Genomic DNA, 18,294 nt, shown 5'->3' on the forward strand with positions numbered 1-18,294 from the left:
AAACGTGCCATCGTCTTCAACTCGTCCTCAACTCTAGCAAGTCTTCATCACGTCAGATTTCAGCGTGGTGAGCTATTGTTCCTAGCTCGGACTGGATTCTCTCTCATTCACGTCTTGATGCCTTGAAGTTCTGGCATGGACTAGCCGTTCATTTATTTTAGCTTCTTAGATACTCTTAGATTTAGTAATTTGAGGATGGATGTTCTTGTGGTGATGACTTCCAGATTTTGGGAATAATAAGTATTAAATTTTAGAAGTTATTTATTGGTTATATTAATGAGTTTTAAGTCTTCCGCATTATATTCTGTTTATTATGGTTGAAATATTGATAAGAAATTGGGATTAGATTGGTTGGTTCGCTCACATAGGAGAATAAATGTGGGTGCCACTCGCGGCTCGTTTTGGGTCGTGACATTATCATTTATCCTTATTAGCATAAGTATAATTTTATGACAGTAAAAATAAATACCAGGATCTTTAACATAAGCAATGGTGTCACTGAGCCACTCAACATGAGCTAAGTACCCAAATATTTAATTTTGAAGAAGAAGAAGAAGAAGATGTTCGAACTTTCCGTTGTTTTAAAATGAGAGGAAATTATTTTATATATAGACAACAAAGGATAGTGTAAATAAATATTTATTGTACCTTATCGGAAAAGGTTATAATTATTTGAAAAAGTTGCAACCCTTCGGAAAGGTCAAAACCTTTTACAAAAGTCACAACTTTTAATAAAAATCTTAACTTTTCATAAAAGTCGCAATTCCTTATTAAAGTCACAACTTTTCATGAAAGGTAAAGACTTATTTTGAAAATAAATAAATTAAAAGAGAATTCTAATTCTATTTTGTGGTGGCGCCACGTAGGCGAGCCTGAGGTTCTCTTATATATGTATATATATGATAATGATGATTTGGAACCTATGACGGGAAATTTACTTATGACATGATTTGTTGATTGTCATTTTGATGAATGCGTATGCCAATATTATGGAGAGAATATAAGCAGTTGAAAAAAGAGATAGATTGAAATTCATCCTTATCTCATTCAGAACCTCAAACAAATCAATGTGAACAAAGGTTAAAAAGATTTTTTATTTGTTAAATGTTGCAAATCAACTGCCAGATACATTTACTAATCTTTTAAGGGTTACTAAATCTTATTCTTCAGTTGCAATTTCTCCAGTTTGAGTTGATGTCTCGATAGGACAAATTGTTAAAGCGAATGAGTCTAAACACATTTAAACGTGATAGGTCAATTGGTTCAAATTCTCGAAAAAGAAAAGAAATAAATTAACAAGAAGATCATATTATGGAGGAAATTGCTCAAGAAGAGTTCCAAGAGATAACAAATGATAAGACCATAGAGGAGGTCAAAATAACTGAAATAATGAAAATGAAGAAATCTCAATAAGTCATGTCTCGACGAGAAAAAATCGAAATAATATTGTAGTGAAAAATATTTTTGCTCATAATGTTGTTGAAATAATGTAACAAGATGAGAATTTAGAATCGAAATCTGTCAATGAATGCAGACATAAAAATGATTGGTAAAATTGAAAGGATGTTATGCAAGCGAAATTAAGTGATGTTTTTGGACCAATAGTCCAAACACCTGAAGGTATCAAACCAGTGGGGTATAGATGAATTTTATTGGAAAATGAAACGAAAAAAGTGAAGTTGTAAGATATAAAACACGACTTGTGGCAAAAGATTTTTCCCAAAGACCTGACATTGATTATGTGCAGGCATATTCTCTTGTGGTGGATGAAATTACCTTCAGGTTTCAACAAAATTTGATAGTTCATGAAAAGTTTAAATGCGTTTAATGGATGTTGTCACAACCTATTTATATGGCTCATTGGACCACAATATTTTTATAAAACTCCATGAAGAATTTAATGTACACTAAGCATATAAAAATTCGCAAGAAACTTGTTTGATAAGGCTTCAAAAAGACTTGTATGAATTGAAACAATCAGGGAGGATGTGATCGTGTTAGCATTATTTTGCTAAAGGAAGGGTACAAAAATGACCCTGTTTGTCCTTGTGTTTTTATAAAATGGTCTGGATCCAATTTTGTTATAATAGATGTGTATATTGATGATTTAAATATTATTATCACTCCTAAAGAGTTATCAAAAGTTGTTGACTGTTTAAAAAAAGAATTTGAAATGAAATATCTTGGTGAAACAAAATTTTGTCTTAGCCTATAAATCAAGCATTTGAAAAATGAGATATTTGTTCATCAATTAACATACAAATAAAAGATTTTAAAGCGATTTTACATGGATAAATCACATCCATTGTTTACCCTGATGGTTGAGATCCACTTGACATATATAAAGATAACATTTCGATCCCAAGAAAATGATGAAGAATTTCTTGGCGATGAAACTCCATACTTTAGTGTCATTGTGGCGCTAATGTATCTTGCCAATAATACTCGAGCAAATATATGTTTTGCAATAAGTTTATTGGCAAGATTCAACTCATTACCAACAAAGAGACATTAGAATAGGGTCAAACACATATTCAGATATCTTCAAGGAACCATTTATATGAGATTATTTTATTCTAATAAATTCAAGTAAGAAATGATTAGTTATGCAGATGTTGAATATTTGTTTGATCCACATAAAGCTCGATATCAGACATGCAATTTATTTACTTGTGGAGGCAATACTCTTAGTGTTCAATGAAGCAAACATTAGGTGTTACTTCATGAAGTCATGCAGAAATAATAATTACCATGAAGTAATTTGGGAGTGTGTTTGGTTGAGATCAATGACTCAACATATTCAAGAAATGTATGATTTTCCTATGAAATAAATATTAACATATTTGCTCAGGTGATGATTTAGCGGATCTGTTCACTAAAGCATTGACAACCTCAACATTTAAAATGTTGGTATTCAAGTTTGAAATACGTCTTCTCTAAGACGGGGAAATAAACTACGCGCTGCATCTTGTTCCCTTGGCCTAGGTTATGAGTTTTCCTGGAAAAGTTTTTAACGAGGAAACAAATAAAGCGTATTACAAGATATGTCTATTCTTTTGTCCTTCACTAAGATTTTAACCCACGAGTTTTTTTCTTAGTAAGATTTTAACGAGACATATTGTATATGGTCATTCAATGGAGAGTGTTGTAGATATTTTTGTGGTTAAATGGATGGTCCTAACTCCTAGATTAATTCCCTCCTTTATGAGTAATAATGTTGTTGATAATGTGATCAAATGAATGATCATAACTCCTAGGTTAATTTCCTCCTTTATTGATCGTAATGTTATTGATAATATGATCAAATGAATGACCATAACTGTTAAGGTTTATTCTTCCTCTATGGGTAGCAATTCTCAAGGTTTAATGTAATGTTTTTGACACTCATTGATATTCATCAATGTAATCTTATATATAGTGGCGTTGAGAATAATGTTGAATACACTTGAAAAAAAGAAACTTATCTTTTATTGTTCCTCTTATCTTATATTTTTCTTGTTTTCATCTTTATATTGCTTTTTTGTTCTTAAATTTTATAACAGAATTTTTTTTTTCTTTGCATCTATTTTTGCAACTCAAATATATTGCTTAGTCATATTGCGTAATGCTTTAAAGTTGTGTACTCAACTACATGAGTTATACACGCAATAGTTTTTCTTTATTTTATATATTTTTTTCTTAGTAGACGTAAATCATGTACGCTAAACTGTATTAATTAATAGCGTCATAACTACATATAGCTTAGATTGATCAATCAGACATTCTTAGCCAAAAAATTATAATATCAAATTTTACTAAGGGTCAAAAATTAATTTTCTTACATATATATTAAACTAATTTTGAACATCTTTAATGAAATTTTTGACTTTATTATTATTAATTAATGTATAGTGTTAGATCTTGAGAAATAATTTGAGAATATAATTAAAAATAAATATTTTTTTTAATATAATGAACAAATAAAAGTTACTGAAAGAGGTAGTTGTTTCCCTCAACCTAAGTTGCTTTTGCGTCCGAGCAAAACATCCCTAAGTTGAAACTAACCAGATGAATATGAGTATTTCCTAACAGCTTTTAATTTCGAGAACCCCAATCACAAAATAATCTGTGTATACATGTGGACATTGCAATCACAAATATATATGGCAATAATTTAAGCATGTTTCATGTATTAATGTATCAATAGAAATAAACGAACGATTTGCACAATATGCTTAAGTTACCACTACTTTTAAATAGCATTTTTATTTTTCACACAAATATATAGATAAATATTGGCTCTGTGCATTTATTCGTCTATTCAGTATAAAGGAAGGAACTGGAAGAACGTAGTTTACCAGATTAATTGGACAACTAAAGAAGTTGTGAGTAATTGAGGTAATACAGAAAAACATAAAACACACTGTAACTAATATTCTGAGAAGTGTGCAGCTTAACTTACAGGTTGCAGTTCATTGTTTATCTACATTATGTATAAACTCTGCAGTGAGGTATCTAAAATACTAGTACATCTCTGCAGTCAATACAATGCAGAGGTGAAATGAGATATCTGTAACTTTTGGCCTGATATCATATTTCACAAGCTGTTACATAGTAAGCAACCGTTTCTTTAATGTCATGCTTCATGTCCTGAGCCTCTGATAAAATGGATAGCCGTTGCAGTTGTCAATCCCAACAATCCACCAGCTACAACCTGCACTTGAAAGCCTTCCATATTCACTCTTTGCGATATGTCGGAAACATTAAGCATACATGTCCACTAATATGTTCGCTCTTGGAATTGCATCTTATGCAGGATACGTAACATTAGGTTGTTGACTAACAATTTTTCCCATCACCATTATTCCACAAGACATCACTTTTAACATTAGCATCATTCCACAAGACATTTTTGTAAGGTTATTTCCAGAGGCGTAGCAACATATAGCTCAGGGTGGCCAATCGGACACCCTTCTTTGAAAAATTATATAGAAATTTGTACAAAATATTTCTATCACAAATGATTTTCATTAAATCTTGGACACCCTTAACATAAATTGTGACTTTGCCACTGGTTATTTCATACTATAACTTATTTTTAGGGTAAGAAGAGAAAGGTCAAAAGTAAATGATGATCTACTGTTGGAAAGATTAGGTTGTATCCATAGTCAATTTCCTGTGAAGGACTGAAGATTTTTTCACAAGGACAGACTGCATATACACACACATGCACACACACCATTATCATTCATGTACTCCCTGCCCCTCCACCCCTCATAAAAGAAAATGATCAAGTAATTAAATTAATTATATTTAGAATACAGAAAGAAATAAGGCAAAGAAACAAGACAGAAAAGAAACTTGATCAACATGGCAAAATGGGGTGGGGGAGGGAGTTACATTTCAGAAAGCCTTTTACGGTGGATTAGGATAAAAGCCGATCTACAAGTATTTTTAAGTAGAGTCAAATAAAGAAACCTGAGGAGGAGTGTGACCAAGGAGTTCTCGTAATGGCCTACTATCTGCAAGAGGATGTTCAGAAGGAAGTTCGTATAAAATTTGATTCAGGACCTGAAAAAGAGAAAAAACAGAGAGTTAGAGCTGAATGTTGGTATATGTTTACTGAAATTTCTGTGCAATTGATTATACTGCTACTCTAAAGTACTGGAAAGGATATAATGTCTCTGCTTGAAAATTCCTGTAAACAAATCTAAGCAAGGCAGCATGCATGTAAGTTGATAGACATGCTTCAATATCAAATCAGATATCCATCAACAAACAATCACACCTCTGCCTGACGTCCAGCATGTAATCTTACACCCGTGGCATCATACATGACCTGCCACAAGAATTTATGACATTAGAGATTTCTTGGTTACCAGAATACAACAGAAGACAAAATGCTCAGTTACTTTATTGGGGAACAGTATTAGGTAATCACGAAAGAGGACAACTTTGCCCAAATACCGGACAATACATAAGAAGGATCTTTTCTTACTTTCAGGAACCAATGGGATCTAGTGTTTGATAAAACTTCTTGTGGTTATCCTTGCTATCAAACAATCAAAGGATTATATTTATCCCACCTTCCCAACAATATAAGATGTGTAAGAAAGTAAGATAAAAGCCTACTTTTTTTAAAAAAAATTTGTAAACTTTTTGAAAAAAGATACATCTTGACCAACTCTAAGTGTAACAATGGTTTCCTGAAAAAAACATGGGAACAAAAAGACTGGCACGTCTTCAAGCTAGTTGAACCAAAGGTGGAATTATTTTATGTTGGGACTCTAAGTATGGAAAGGGGAGATCTTACAGATTGGAGCATACACATTATCTTGTAATTTCAAGGCCCAACTATGTGATTTTGAATGTCTTGACTGGTGTTTATGCTCCTATAAAAGCAAACTGGAAAGAAGATTGGTATGTGAGGCATTAGCTAATGTAAAAGGTCTCATGGAGGGATATTGGGTTATTTTTGGTGACTTTAATGTGTGTAGATTCCACTCCGAGAAAAGGGGCTGCGTTAGAAGAACTTAAGTTATGGGACTATATGGAGGGTGTATAGAGGATAGAAGCTCATTGCTTTATTGTAAGATGTGCTACTTACACTTTTCTTAAAGGAGGCAATCATAACATTGCGGCTAGAATAAACCGGATATTGTTTCCACAGAATGGAATAACTAGTCCAGCAACATGAAGATATCTACTATATAGAGAGTGATTTAAGAACATGTTCCAATTGCTCTCTTCTGTGGACATTTGAAAATTAGTGGTTAAATGCAAAAGGTTTTGTTGATAGAGTTATTAATTGGTGGAGTGATTTTGCATTTTTCTGGGAAACTTGATTGCATTCTAGTCTGTAATTTAAAAGCTCTCTAAGGAAGCTAAAAGAGTGCAGCAGGAATGAGCAAGGGAATCAGAAGCTTCAAAAGAATAAATTGACTCTTGTTTGGAGAATAGAGCATTAACAGAGAAGGAAATTGCTAAGGAAGCCAATTTGTTCATGGAATATGAAGGATGTCTGAAAAATGAAGAAGAACCTGGAGACAGAGCCAAGGGCTTTATCGCTCCAGAAGGGGAACAGAAACACCAAATGTTTTCGCTAGACTGCTAATCCTCACAGGGAATATAATCACATTGACCAAATTGTAGTACATTTTTGAGAAAGAATGAATATGATTACCATCAAACCAATAACCTTTGTTACCAAATTGTGGTACATGAAGAGACCATAGTTGAGCCTAACAAAATCAAAGAGGAGATCATTTTTTCTACAAGAAGTTGTACACTGAAGAATTGAAATCCACTAAAAAAATTAGCAACCACCCAACAATCACCGATGTTAAAAAAGAGGCATTACAAGTAAAGTTTGAAGAACAAAGAGGTTTTTGAATATTTGAAGATGTGTGCCACCGACAAACACCCTGGCCTTGATGGTTATACAATGGGCTTCTATTTAAAATGTTGGGAGGTTCTAAAGAAAGATAAAATGGAGACTTTTTACAATTTTCATTCAAATGAAATGTTTGAAAAGTACATTGCCCTGAACCCCAAGAAGGGGCAACGGAGCTCAGACTTCAAATCTATTAATTTGATTGGGAACTTTTACAATCTGATCTCGAAGGCCCTGACAGAGAGATTGAAGAGGGTGGTGGAAAAATTGATGGACAAACAACGAATGGCTTTCATTAAAGGAGGGCAGATAATGGATGCAGTGTTGATAGCTAAAGGACATAGCTTACGATCATCGGCTTTGATCATGCAACTAGGCACTTGATTAAGACATTTTGCACAAACCATTCGTACTCTCATAACTCAAGTTGGATAACTGTCAAACAGTTTAAAGGAAAATCTTTCGACAATTTCATTTATTTTCCTCCTTTTTTGTTTGTGTCACGCTCATCATCAATCCCATTCTACTACTCTAATAGTACAAATTCTTGCCAGTCTCCGAGGGACATCGAAGACTTGGAACTACATCGATAGAAGGTAGCCGTACCGGAAGGTGCGGCTGGATCACCTCCTTTTCAGGGAGAGCTAATGCTTGTGGAGTATTTTGGTTTGACAGTGCTTCGCACCCCCAAAAAAGAAGGGAGCTACGTCTGAGTTGAACTAGGAGATGGAAGTCTTCATTCCTTTCTCGACGGTGAAGTAAGACCAAGCTCATGAGCTTATACTATATACACTATATACGATATTCTTAGAAAAAATCATATAGAAAAACAAAGGAACCTATCCGTAGTAAACAAGAACTCATATCTAAGGGATTGCTCGGTTCAGGCCAAAGAAGCAATGTCACTCGATCATTATCAAACTGACTGATGTGCCGTGCAGTTAGGCATCCTTAGTCAAAAGAGTGGTATTCAGGATTGGTCGTTGTGTGTCACCACCTCCCAAACTATCCTATACATTCGATTAAGGTTGTCACTGTGAAGCTATAGTTAAGGTCGCACATCCGATTCATGAACAGAGGATTCATAAACATAATCAGACAGGCTTGACATTCCTTAGAAAGCAGAGAAGAGCAATTGACTCCATAATGACGCAAGGCAAACATGACATTTTATGCAAACTTGATATTGAGAAAGCTTATGATTTTGTCAACCGGGGTTCATTCTTAGTATGTCGAGACAAATGGGTTTTGGTGAGAAGTGGATCAACTGGATTAAATGCTACAATTCTATTGTGAACTCTCCGTCCTTATTAATAAGGCTCCAAGAGGCTTTTTTAGTGCACACAAAGGGATTAGACAAGGGGATCCTTTATCCCCTTTCCTGTTTATCATAGCAATGGAGGGTATAAACAATATGTTAAACATTGCTAAGATAGGAGGAAGGATATAGGGGTTTGAAGTTGCCAAAGACAGTGAGAGCACTTGAGAGATCACTCATCTTCCATTTTTGTGGTGTTGAGAAGGAACAGTGGTTAATACTGAGGTTGATATTGGTTTATTCTTAAGCCATTTCTGGTCTGCTCTACATACAAACTGGAACAAGAGTCACCTTTTCCTAATTAATTTGGTCCACAATATAAAGCACCTACAACAGATTCTAGGAGGAGTGTTGGGAGCACATTGACATTATATCTTGCCATGCCTTTGTGAGCAAAGTCAAGATCCATAGATATGTCGAACCCAGTTATGGAGAAATGTGAGAAGAAATTGTCCAGATGGAGATCACAGTATTTTCCACTAAGAGGTAGACTAACTCTGATAAACTGTCTTAGATGCTCTACCAACTTACATCTTGTCCCTATTCCAAATACCTCGGGCAGTGGTTCAAAGGCTGGAAAAAATCAGGAGAGTTTCTGTGGCAAGGGCAACAAGGAGAAGAAAAGCTACCACCTGGTAAATAGAAGCATATTATCATAAGCCAATGATAAGGTGGATTAGGCATCAAGAGCCTTAAGAACCAGAGCAAAGCTCTTAAGGTGAAATGCATACGGAGATACCCACAGGAGGCTCGAGCTTTATGGTGCAATGTCATCAAAAACAAGTACGGGGAGCTGCACAAATGGGCAAGTAAAGAAGTCACTGCCCCTTATGGTGTTAGTCTTTGGAGATCCGTCAGGCTCTTCTGGCCATTCCTTAAAAGTCAATCTACTATCGAGGTACACAATGGTAACAAGACTCTTTTTTGGTTAGACAAGTGGATAGGTCATAATAGTTTACAAGGCTTATTTCCTAACATCGTTACTTTGGATCAACATCAACACAAAACAGTTGCTGAAATGTGGATATAACAGGGCTGGGATTTGGTCCTTAGAAGACAATTAAATGATTGGAAAATTTCAAGAGTGACTGCATTCTACAAGTTTTTGGAGAACTTTCAAGGACTAAAAAGAGAAGAGGATTGCGTATGGTGGAATCGGCATAGAAAAGACATATATAAGGTGGAAGAGGGATGCAAGCTGACAAACCAAACTGGATCTCAAATTATTAAGTGGCCGTGGAAGCACATTTGGAAAGCCAAAGTACCACACAAAGTGGCATGTTTCACTTGGCTTCTAGTTAATGAGGTTGTTTCGAACAAAAAGGGGAATTCCACTATACAACATATGTCCTTTATGTTTTAAGGATGCTGAGACAGTCATGCATCTCTTCCTACATTGTAAAGTCACTGACCAACTGGGAAAAATTTTCCTATCTCAAAGGCATCTCATGGATAATGCCGAGTCAGATTGATGATACTCTTTTCAGTTGGGAGGAAGTTGGATGGAGCTAGAAACAGAGACAGATGGAGGATTATTTCTGCCTGCATTTGATGGACTATATGGTCAGAGAAGAAGGACAATTATATTGGTAACAGGAGCAACAATGTGTAGGAGATTAAACTTAAATGTATGTTGTTCTTCTGTTTTTGAAGTACAAATGTTTACTCTAATGAGACTGAGTCAATTCTAGATGCTTTAGAGTCCATTTAGAGTTAGAATCAGTTTCTTTGGAAGTTTTTTTTGTTTTTTTGTTTTGTTTTACCTTCCTCTGTTGTAAATATGATTAATTCAGTACTACCTAAGTACTAATATCAATACAAATGTACCACTTTCAAAAAAAAAAGTGTTGGATTCAATAGTTAATCTTTAAAAAGTCTTTGATAGTTAGAAGGTTAGATAAAATTATTGTGACTAAAACAGGAAACAATCTCATATTCAGGTTCAAAAATTAAACCAGACCACACCATAATCCTATATAACTAGTTACATGAAATCTCCCTCTATTGTATAGACTGTACACTATCCCTAGCAACCTAAGGTGATATGTTGTACATAAATAACCAAACCAATAAATGAGTATCAACTCTTGAAGGCACTACTACATAAAATTTGAGTTTTCTGAGATTAAGCATGTACAAATCTTACAGGCACGAATTATTAACATTTGAGTTCTAGTGATTAGGCATGTACAAGCTGAGAACTGTGTTCTTTGTAACAGTGCAATAAGTGTTGTTTATCCAGTAATTCTGCATCTGCTTGATGCTCTTTAATGATACCGCACTTCATATAAAAAAAATTTATACGTCGAAGTGGTCGAAGTTCAATAGAAATACATATAATTGAGAGAGAGAGAGATACCACACACGCTAAAACTAATGCACAAGCAAAGAGCACCCCCCCAAAGCCCTCTTGCAAACCAACAGCCACAGCTAGAGCAGTTACGGTTGATGAATGGGATGAGGGCATTCCACCAGATCCAACAAGTTGCTTAAGATCCCATCGTCTTTCCTTGTACCTGTAGGAAATTCTTTTTCAATGTCACACTCAAAATGCCTGATCTCTGACTAAATCATGTAATCCATTTGTAATGTAAACAGATAACAGTAAGCAGAGATGTGGATATACACAGTGTTACCAAAAGCAAAAAGCACAAAAAATCTCTAAGGTCCGTTGGGGCTTTAAGCACAAATAAAGTGTTGACTTTAATGTAAAAAGGCATAAAGGAAGAAAAAACGACAAATATATATTCATGCTTAGTCCAATACTAATAATTTATTAGCATGAATGACAAATATATGAACAAAGAAATTGAAAAATAATTACGATAAAATGAAATATCAATTGTTGTTTAGTGTTGTCTCTTCAGAGAGATTCATTAGCAAGGAAAATTATGCCTTAGAACCTTGACAGCGACTCAACACATTTTGAGGCTCGCTTTAGGACTTAAGCGCGCCTCTGTTAAGACTGGATATACATTTGATATGCCAATAATAATGAAAAATACCCCATGTGGCAGTTAACTTTCCATTAGCAGAATACTTGTATTGTGCAAATACACACATGGATGGAGAATTTGAGTATTTGAAATTGTAATATTGGTTTTAAACAAAACAAACTTTTCTCTAATTCATCAAATGACCCAGACAACAACGTGGAAGAGACGGAAAGTACAAAATTACAGAGAAAATTCAGATCCAACCAGAAAAAAATATGTTCTTAGACACTTAACCAAGCTCTTGATGAGTAGCATTAATCGTCACTTCATTCTACTCTCCTTTGCCTCCGTGTTGGGCATTTAGTGCCCTATCTTATCACCTCTGTCAAGTCCCTGACTGCTCTATTTTGAGATAAGTGGGTGTGATGCTATTATTTATAAATTAATATCTTTGTCAGTTACATTTATGTATGCAAGATCCAAACTTGTCTTGTAGCAGCTGTTAAATATTAAAGCTGTTCTCATCTAAACGCCAAATAATGTCCTAAAGCATAAGCTAACAATCTGAACAAATGCCATCTTTCAAAAAAAAAAAAAGAGAGGGGGAGAAAGGATACCATGAAGTGAAGAGCTTGGTGGATTGGGCAAGAGCAAAGGCAATAAGAGCAGACATAAGAGGATAATTAGTGAAAAATGAAGATGACCCAACAGAGACCGTTGTTGTCATGGTAGCTGTCATCATATTTTCACTAATTTCTTGAGTTTCAAATCAAGATTCAGATTTCAAAGTTATAATCCAAGATTTGGGAATAAGAGGTGTTGTGAATTCTGCTCCTTCTTCGTTTGCGTGTGACGAAAATCGCTATTTTGGGTTCACACAACGAACAAGCCAACCACATGGTTTCATCAAAGACTTGAAGAATATTCTTTTGCATCCCCAATTTCAATATTTCAATTTATGGAAGGGTAGGTGACTATATTTAGTAACACCAACAATACAAAATAGAAGACATTACTTTTACCATTTACCAGAGTTCTCGGTTCAAGATCGAATATAAAAAAAAAACTGATGCAAGCCCACTTCAAATGAATCATGCAATGAGCGATCTGTATTTAATTCGGAGATCCAATATAAGCTTTCAAGTTTCAATACTAAATGGAAATAAAAAAAAAACACAATACAAAACAAAACAAGCACTCCCTAAAAAAATATTTACAAATAATTCATACCAGATTTGTTTGTCTAAATTGTTAAATTGATATAATTGATTTATATTAATTTATATGTGTGTTTGCTAAAATAACAAATAAAATTAGTGAGAAGTTGATCTATTTCGATATTTGTAACTTTTCTACTTATAATAATAATTTTGAATTTGATCAAGTATTTTATTATTTTAGAGGTAATAATTTTGTAATTTCAATATATTTTCCTATAACAAAATTTTGAACTTTCTCTTCATTTTGTAAATGTCGTCAATTCAGCATTTAAATTCATATTTTAGGATTTAAATATATCCTGGAACAATGAGGATTCCCCAAATATAGTGTAAGTTGATAGAATCTTGTACTAGCCGTGAAGGATGTGTATTAGGAGCTATATTATAAAACAATATAGGCAGAAAAATATGTGATCAATACATAAAATGCACCGATATGATGTAAATATATAAACATGACATGATAACGTGATAAGTCTGTAAAACATGTTAATGTGATGACCTGATTATGAAAACATAGTACAAGATCATGCAATATTCTAAAAATCATATCATATGTGAGAGATATTGTTAATCGATCTAGACCATGTGAGCAGACTAGCCACGGAGCTTGGATACGGTTTCCCGATCGGAGATCCATGGATCACAGACGGTATCTCCCCATGGCCTTTCGCCTCTGAAAGCAACAATAAGAACTTCAGTATACTTTTCCCACATCGAATAAAGAGTTCCCTATTTGCTTAGATAAGTGTCACAAACAATGTTCCATGCGACACTTGACAACTTACTCGTAGTTCTTTCACGATCTTGTAAGCTTAAGTAAGCCCTTTGAAGCTAACCACTAAGAGAATGCAAATAAGACTTAGAGAGTTTTAGAATAAGGCTTTATATTGTTTGGAACATTGCTTAAAACTTTCTTAGATGATTTACAAATGAGAGGACCTTCTATTTATACTACCTCTTAAGGGCCTAAGTGTAAGTAAAAATTAGTTTACAAGTTCCTACTTATTACACTCTGGTCCCTTCTCTAGGAATCTCTACACATTCTAGGAAATTCTAAGGCTTTTGAAGAAAATATCTAAGGTATTCTAGAGAATTCTAAGGAAAGATCTAGAAAATTCTAGAGTCTTTCACTAACCTCTCCCTAACTCTAGATCCTTCTCACTTATTATTACAAAGTGGCAGGTCATGACACTCTCCCCCACCTATTGATACGACGATCGCGTCGCATTGCTGCTATGTGGTCAATCAAGTCTTGTCTGCTTGTCTCCCAACCAATAGTCCATTGAGTCGATCAAATCCCTCATGCAATTCTATCAGTCACTTTTTTATCTCTTCTAGCTCGGACTTATGATATACCTCCTTCCTCGGAGACACACACCTTTGCGGCTCTTTGGCATCACGATATTGTTCTCCTTCCTCATGCATGGTGGAAAGGGTCCTTTTGCACCATTGCCTTCTGTCAAACTTGCAATGGTGGCTATAAATGTCGACTCCTTCTTCTTAAGGCTTCTCCCGAGCTGCATGGTTGTCCTTCGGTCTTTGGTGCCTTAACCAGGGGAACCGTGCATGACCCTCTTTTCTCCATGACCAAGAGTTGTTGGAGGTACAAATCAATCACCGCATGTCATTGCTGGAAGAACTCTTGACCTAGAATTATATAAAACAAGTCTGAAGGAGCGACAATGAAATTGATCTTACCTTGCCTTTCGCCTAGTGTAATGCTTACTCCATGTGCGACTCCACAAACAGGAGTTGGTGGTGCATTGACCGTCCTGAATTAGGCATTACGTGGATTGTCACTCAGTCCCAACCTTGTCGTTGTCGTCTTGGTCATGATATTGATCTCTGTACCCGTTTCGACCATAGCACGAGCGGGTCTTCCATTGATCCTGAGGTTGACATACTGCGCGCCATATCCTTTTGGCTTCCTTGGTTTCTTGTTTATGGCTCTGCATAGTCCTACCAAGCCCAACTACATTATCTCTACGCCTTTTCCTTGCTCATATGCATCCTTCTCCTTCCGTTCTCGTAGGATAGCACCAAGGCTCTTCAGTGCAGGGCACCTCGCGTAGCCATGCGGCCACGCATATGTAGCAACCTTTCCTCTTTGTATGCTTCGTCTTTATCTCCACGTTGCCATGACATTTAAACTCCATGCTGTCAAACATATAGGTATCATGATTCTTGAGATATGGTTGCTGCTCTTCAACTTTGCCACGGTCTCCCCCACCATGGTCTTGACTACATCTTCTTCGACTCTGTCGGGCCTCTAATACTTGAAGTTTGTCAAAGTTTCGGCTTGTGTGATGTCTTCATCGATAATCCTAAATTTTTGACGTTTTTCAACTCTAAACTGGCCCAATTTTTTGTCCCATCCATAAAGTGGAACAACATATCATCATCTGTGAGGTTTGGTATCTGAAGCGTGAGGGTGGTAAACTTTTTCACGTATGCGCGTATGTTGCCCGTTTGTTTCAACTCCCTAAACTTGCGCTTCGCCTCGTAAATGACGTTGTTAGGGAAGAATGCCTTCTTGAAATCCGCTTGGAATTACTCTTAAGTGTCAATGGTGCAAAGCCCCTTACCTATTTCCGCCTCTTTATGCCTCCACCACATCATGACCATCTCCGAAAGATACAACACACCGGTGTTGATCTTGTTTCTGTCGCTCTTCACTCGGTTACACTTGAAGTAATTCTCTAAGTGCCATAGAAAATTCTCCAACTCTTGCGCGTCACAGACACCTTTGAACATAGGTGGCTTGGGAGCCTCGACCTTGGCTTCCCTATCTCGGTCAAGTGATGACAATCCTTCAACTTCCATGCCTTTCTTGAGTGTTTTCATCTCGGCCTTCATGGTCTTAATTGTGCTCAATGCCTCCATGAGCCGACACTCCAAGGAAGTGATAGCCTCTTTCATCTCGAACTCGGCATGCTGGCGTCCCTCCAACTCTTTGTGGATGTTGTCGGTCTCCTCAAGGGTGAAGTCCTCAATAGTTCTAAATTTGATGTCTTTCACGTTCATACTCTTGCCTAATATCTCCAGGGTCTTGTAAAACCTTGAAAATTCAAGAGGTGTCGTAAAGCCTAATATAGGTACCATGGGGTCTAAGTACTGTTTTAAAGTCCATTTTAATGAATTCAGGTCATTTAGGAAGTTTAAGAACCAAAACGTCCATGACGTCCGGAGGTATGGTTCAAAAGGGTACTAGTGTGCCTTAACCTATTTGACTAACATTTAGGAGTCAGAAATGTATGGAAATTGGTAAAAAGGTAGGTGATTGGTGTTTAAGTTGTTCCATGGTCGAAACGTCCGAGTATGACTCCCCAAGGACCGACTAAGGGCCCTTGAGGAGGACCCCTGCAGGTTGAGGCAACACTGCCTGAAGCAGTGTGCATCGATGAGGCAGTAAACGGCCCGTATGTGGACCAACGGGGCGTCGATGCCACCGTTGTCCCATACTTAGGCTGGTTGGTGAAAGCCCCTCACCCTAACAACCTCTAAACTTACCAACGGAAGTGCAGGCTATGGTCCATGTGTGGATTGACGGGGCGTCGATGCCACCGTCATCCCACACTTAGACAATTCATGGAAGCTCCTTGTCTGCACAGTCTCTGAACTCATCGATGGAGTGCCAAATGATGGTGGTGGTGGTGGTGGGGGTGTAGGTCCGTAGACTCACAGACGGCCCGTCGGTGGGGTTCCATCTGTGAGAGGGTGATTTTCCTGCACGTTTTAGTGTTTAAGTCATTTAATTTATTAAGTGATTTAGGGGAAAATTAAGGATTAAGGGGAGACTAATTAACTAACTTAAACTCCCATATAAAGGCCCCAACCCCAATTAACCTAATTATAACTAACAAAATAAACTCTCTTCCTTCTCTCTTCTTTATCTCTCTACTTGAACTCACCATTGAAAAATAGCAAGGATAAGGGTTTAGGGGCTGGAAAGGGACGAATCCACCATCTTCTAGTTCACCTTTGAGACTCTTTCCTCAAAGGGTTCCTTCAAAATGGATTTCAAAAGTTGAGTTTCTTATGGGTTTCATCCAATTACGAAATTGAAGTTATGGATTGAGTTGTTGATGATTTCTTTAGGTTATATTAAATAGACTAACATGAATTTAACTTTATTATGGTAATTGTTGATGGTTTAGTCTAAATTGAAGAACATGATCCTCAATCCCTAACCCTAGGTTGTGATCTTGATCTATACTGTATTGTGGTCATTTAATTGTCTTGGTTATTGATTAGATAACTATCCTATGGTGTTATTATGAATAAATTAAGATGAATTATAGGCCTTTCATGCTAGTTTCTTGAGATGTGATTTAGGATATGAAGTATATTGTGAAATTAGCCTATGTATCTTGTCTTAAGCTATGATCTAGTGTTGAATTGTGTTATAGAGATGCAATTGGCCTTGTTATCTTATTAGTTATCACTGTGTGATGATGTTACTGCCCTAATTGGGTTGAGTTATGGGTTGATGGTAAGACCTAGATGATGAACTATGAGGAAGACTTGGTAAGTCTTAGAATCTCTATCTTTACTTCCAATTGTGATTAATTGTGGTTAAGTCATGATATTACATTGGAGTATGACTTATGCTAGGATTATAGGGTGGTATGATGTTGAATTGAAATGTCTTGACTATGTTGTGAGGTTGATTAAGGTGTATATGATATAAGGATGGTGAAAACTATCAGTATACCTAGATATGCTATGAAATGCTAATGTGTTAACCTCACTTATATGAATTGTGATGAAAGGACTTATACTCATACAATTCTTATTGAGATATTGACGATGATGATTATACAAGGGGTAGACCCTATGACCTAAACTAAGCTATGATTAATAATTAAAGGCTTAAAGACATTTCAAAAAGGGACTCTAGCTTAGCACCGAGCGAACTAGATTGAGGAGTGTCCCTTCCCACCTAGGGAAGGTAGGAGCACTACATTACTCTTGATATTGGAGACTATAGTGCATGGAGCATAAAGAGGGTCCCAACTATATCTCCAAGTTCTTGAACTATGTTGCCCACATAGGAATACTAGCTAGTGGATCCACGTAGTTGCTATGTTTCATGTTTTGGTACTACCTTGGCAAGTAGTCCACCTTCTTCCGGTGTAGGGTTTTATGACACCGAATTCCACACTAGCTCATGTGGTCTATGTCGGTTAGGGAAAGATGTTCCCAAAAGGTAAAATGAATTAAAGGACTTGAACTCCAACTTGGATAACCTAAGAGGTCTAGCTTGGTCTAGGTAGGGGTATGAGACTCTACCTAAACATTGCACTAGTTAGCCTTGAGGGGAGTCTTAGGAGGATGTTCTTATATATGTTTATGTGATGATGATATATGATATATACATGATGACCTTGGCACATTGTTGATAATATATGTTAATTTAGTTCACTAATGAGTATTCCTTGGGTT

The 18,294-nt window shown here is 36.1% G+C and overlaps 1 protein-coding gene across 1 annotated transcript; it reads right to left on the reverse strand.

The window, feature by feature from the left end:
- Nucleotides 1-4,319: 4,319 nt before the first annotated feature.
- LOC107015532 (uncharacterized membrane protein YuiD) lies at nt 4,320-12,813 on the reverse strand. The gene is made up of 5 exons (XM_015215842.1): nt 12,244-12,813; nt 11,050-11,206; nt 5,768-5,818; nt 5,458-5,550; nt 4,320-4,693 (listed from the first exon to the last, which is right to left on the reverse strand). Exons 1-5 carry the CDS (start codon nt 12,366-12,368, stop codon nt 4,616-4,618), a joined length of 504 nt encoding a protein of 167 aa, XP_015071328.1. The 5' UTR covers nt 12,369-12,813; the 3' UTR covers nt 4,320-4,615.
- Between the last annotated feature and the right edge of the window lie 5,481 nt (nt 12,814-18,294).

The sequence above is a fragment of the Solanum pennellii genome, chromosome 4 (assembly GCF_001406875.1).
Source record: "Solanum pennellii chromosome 4, SPENNV200".
In the NCBI taxonomy this organism is placed as follows: Eukaryota; Viridiplantae; Streptophyta; class Magnoliopsida; order Solanales; family Solanaceae; genus Solanum; species Solanum pennellii.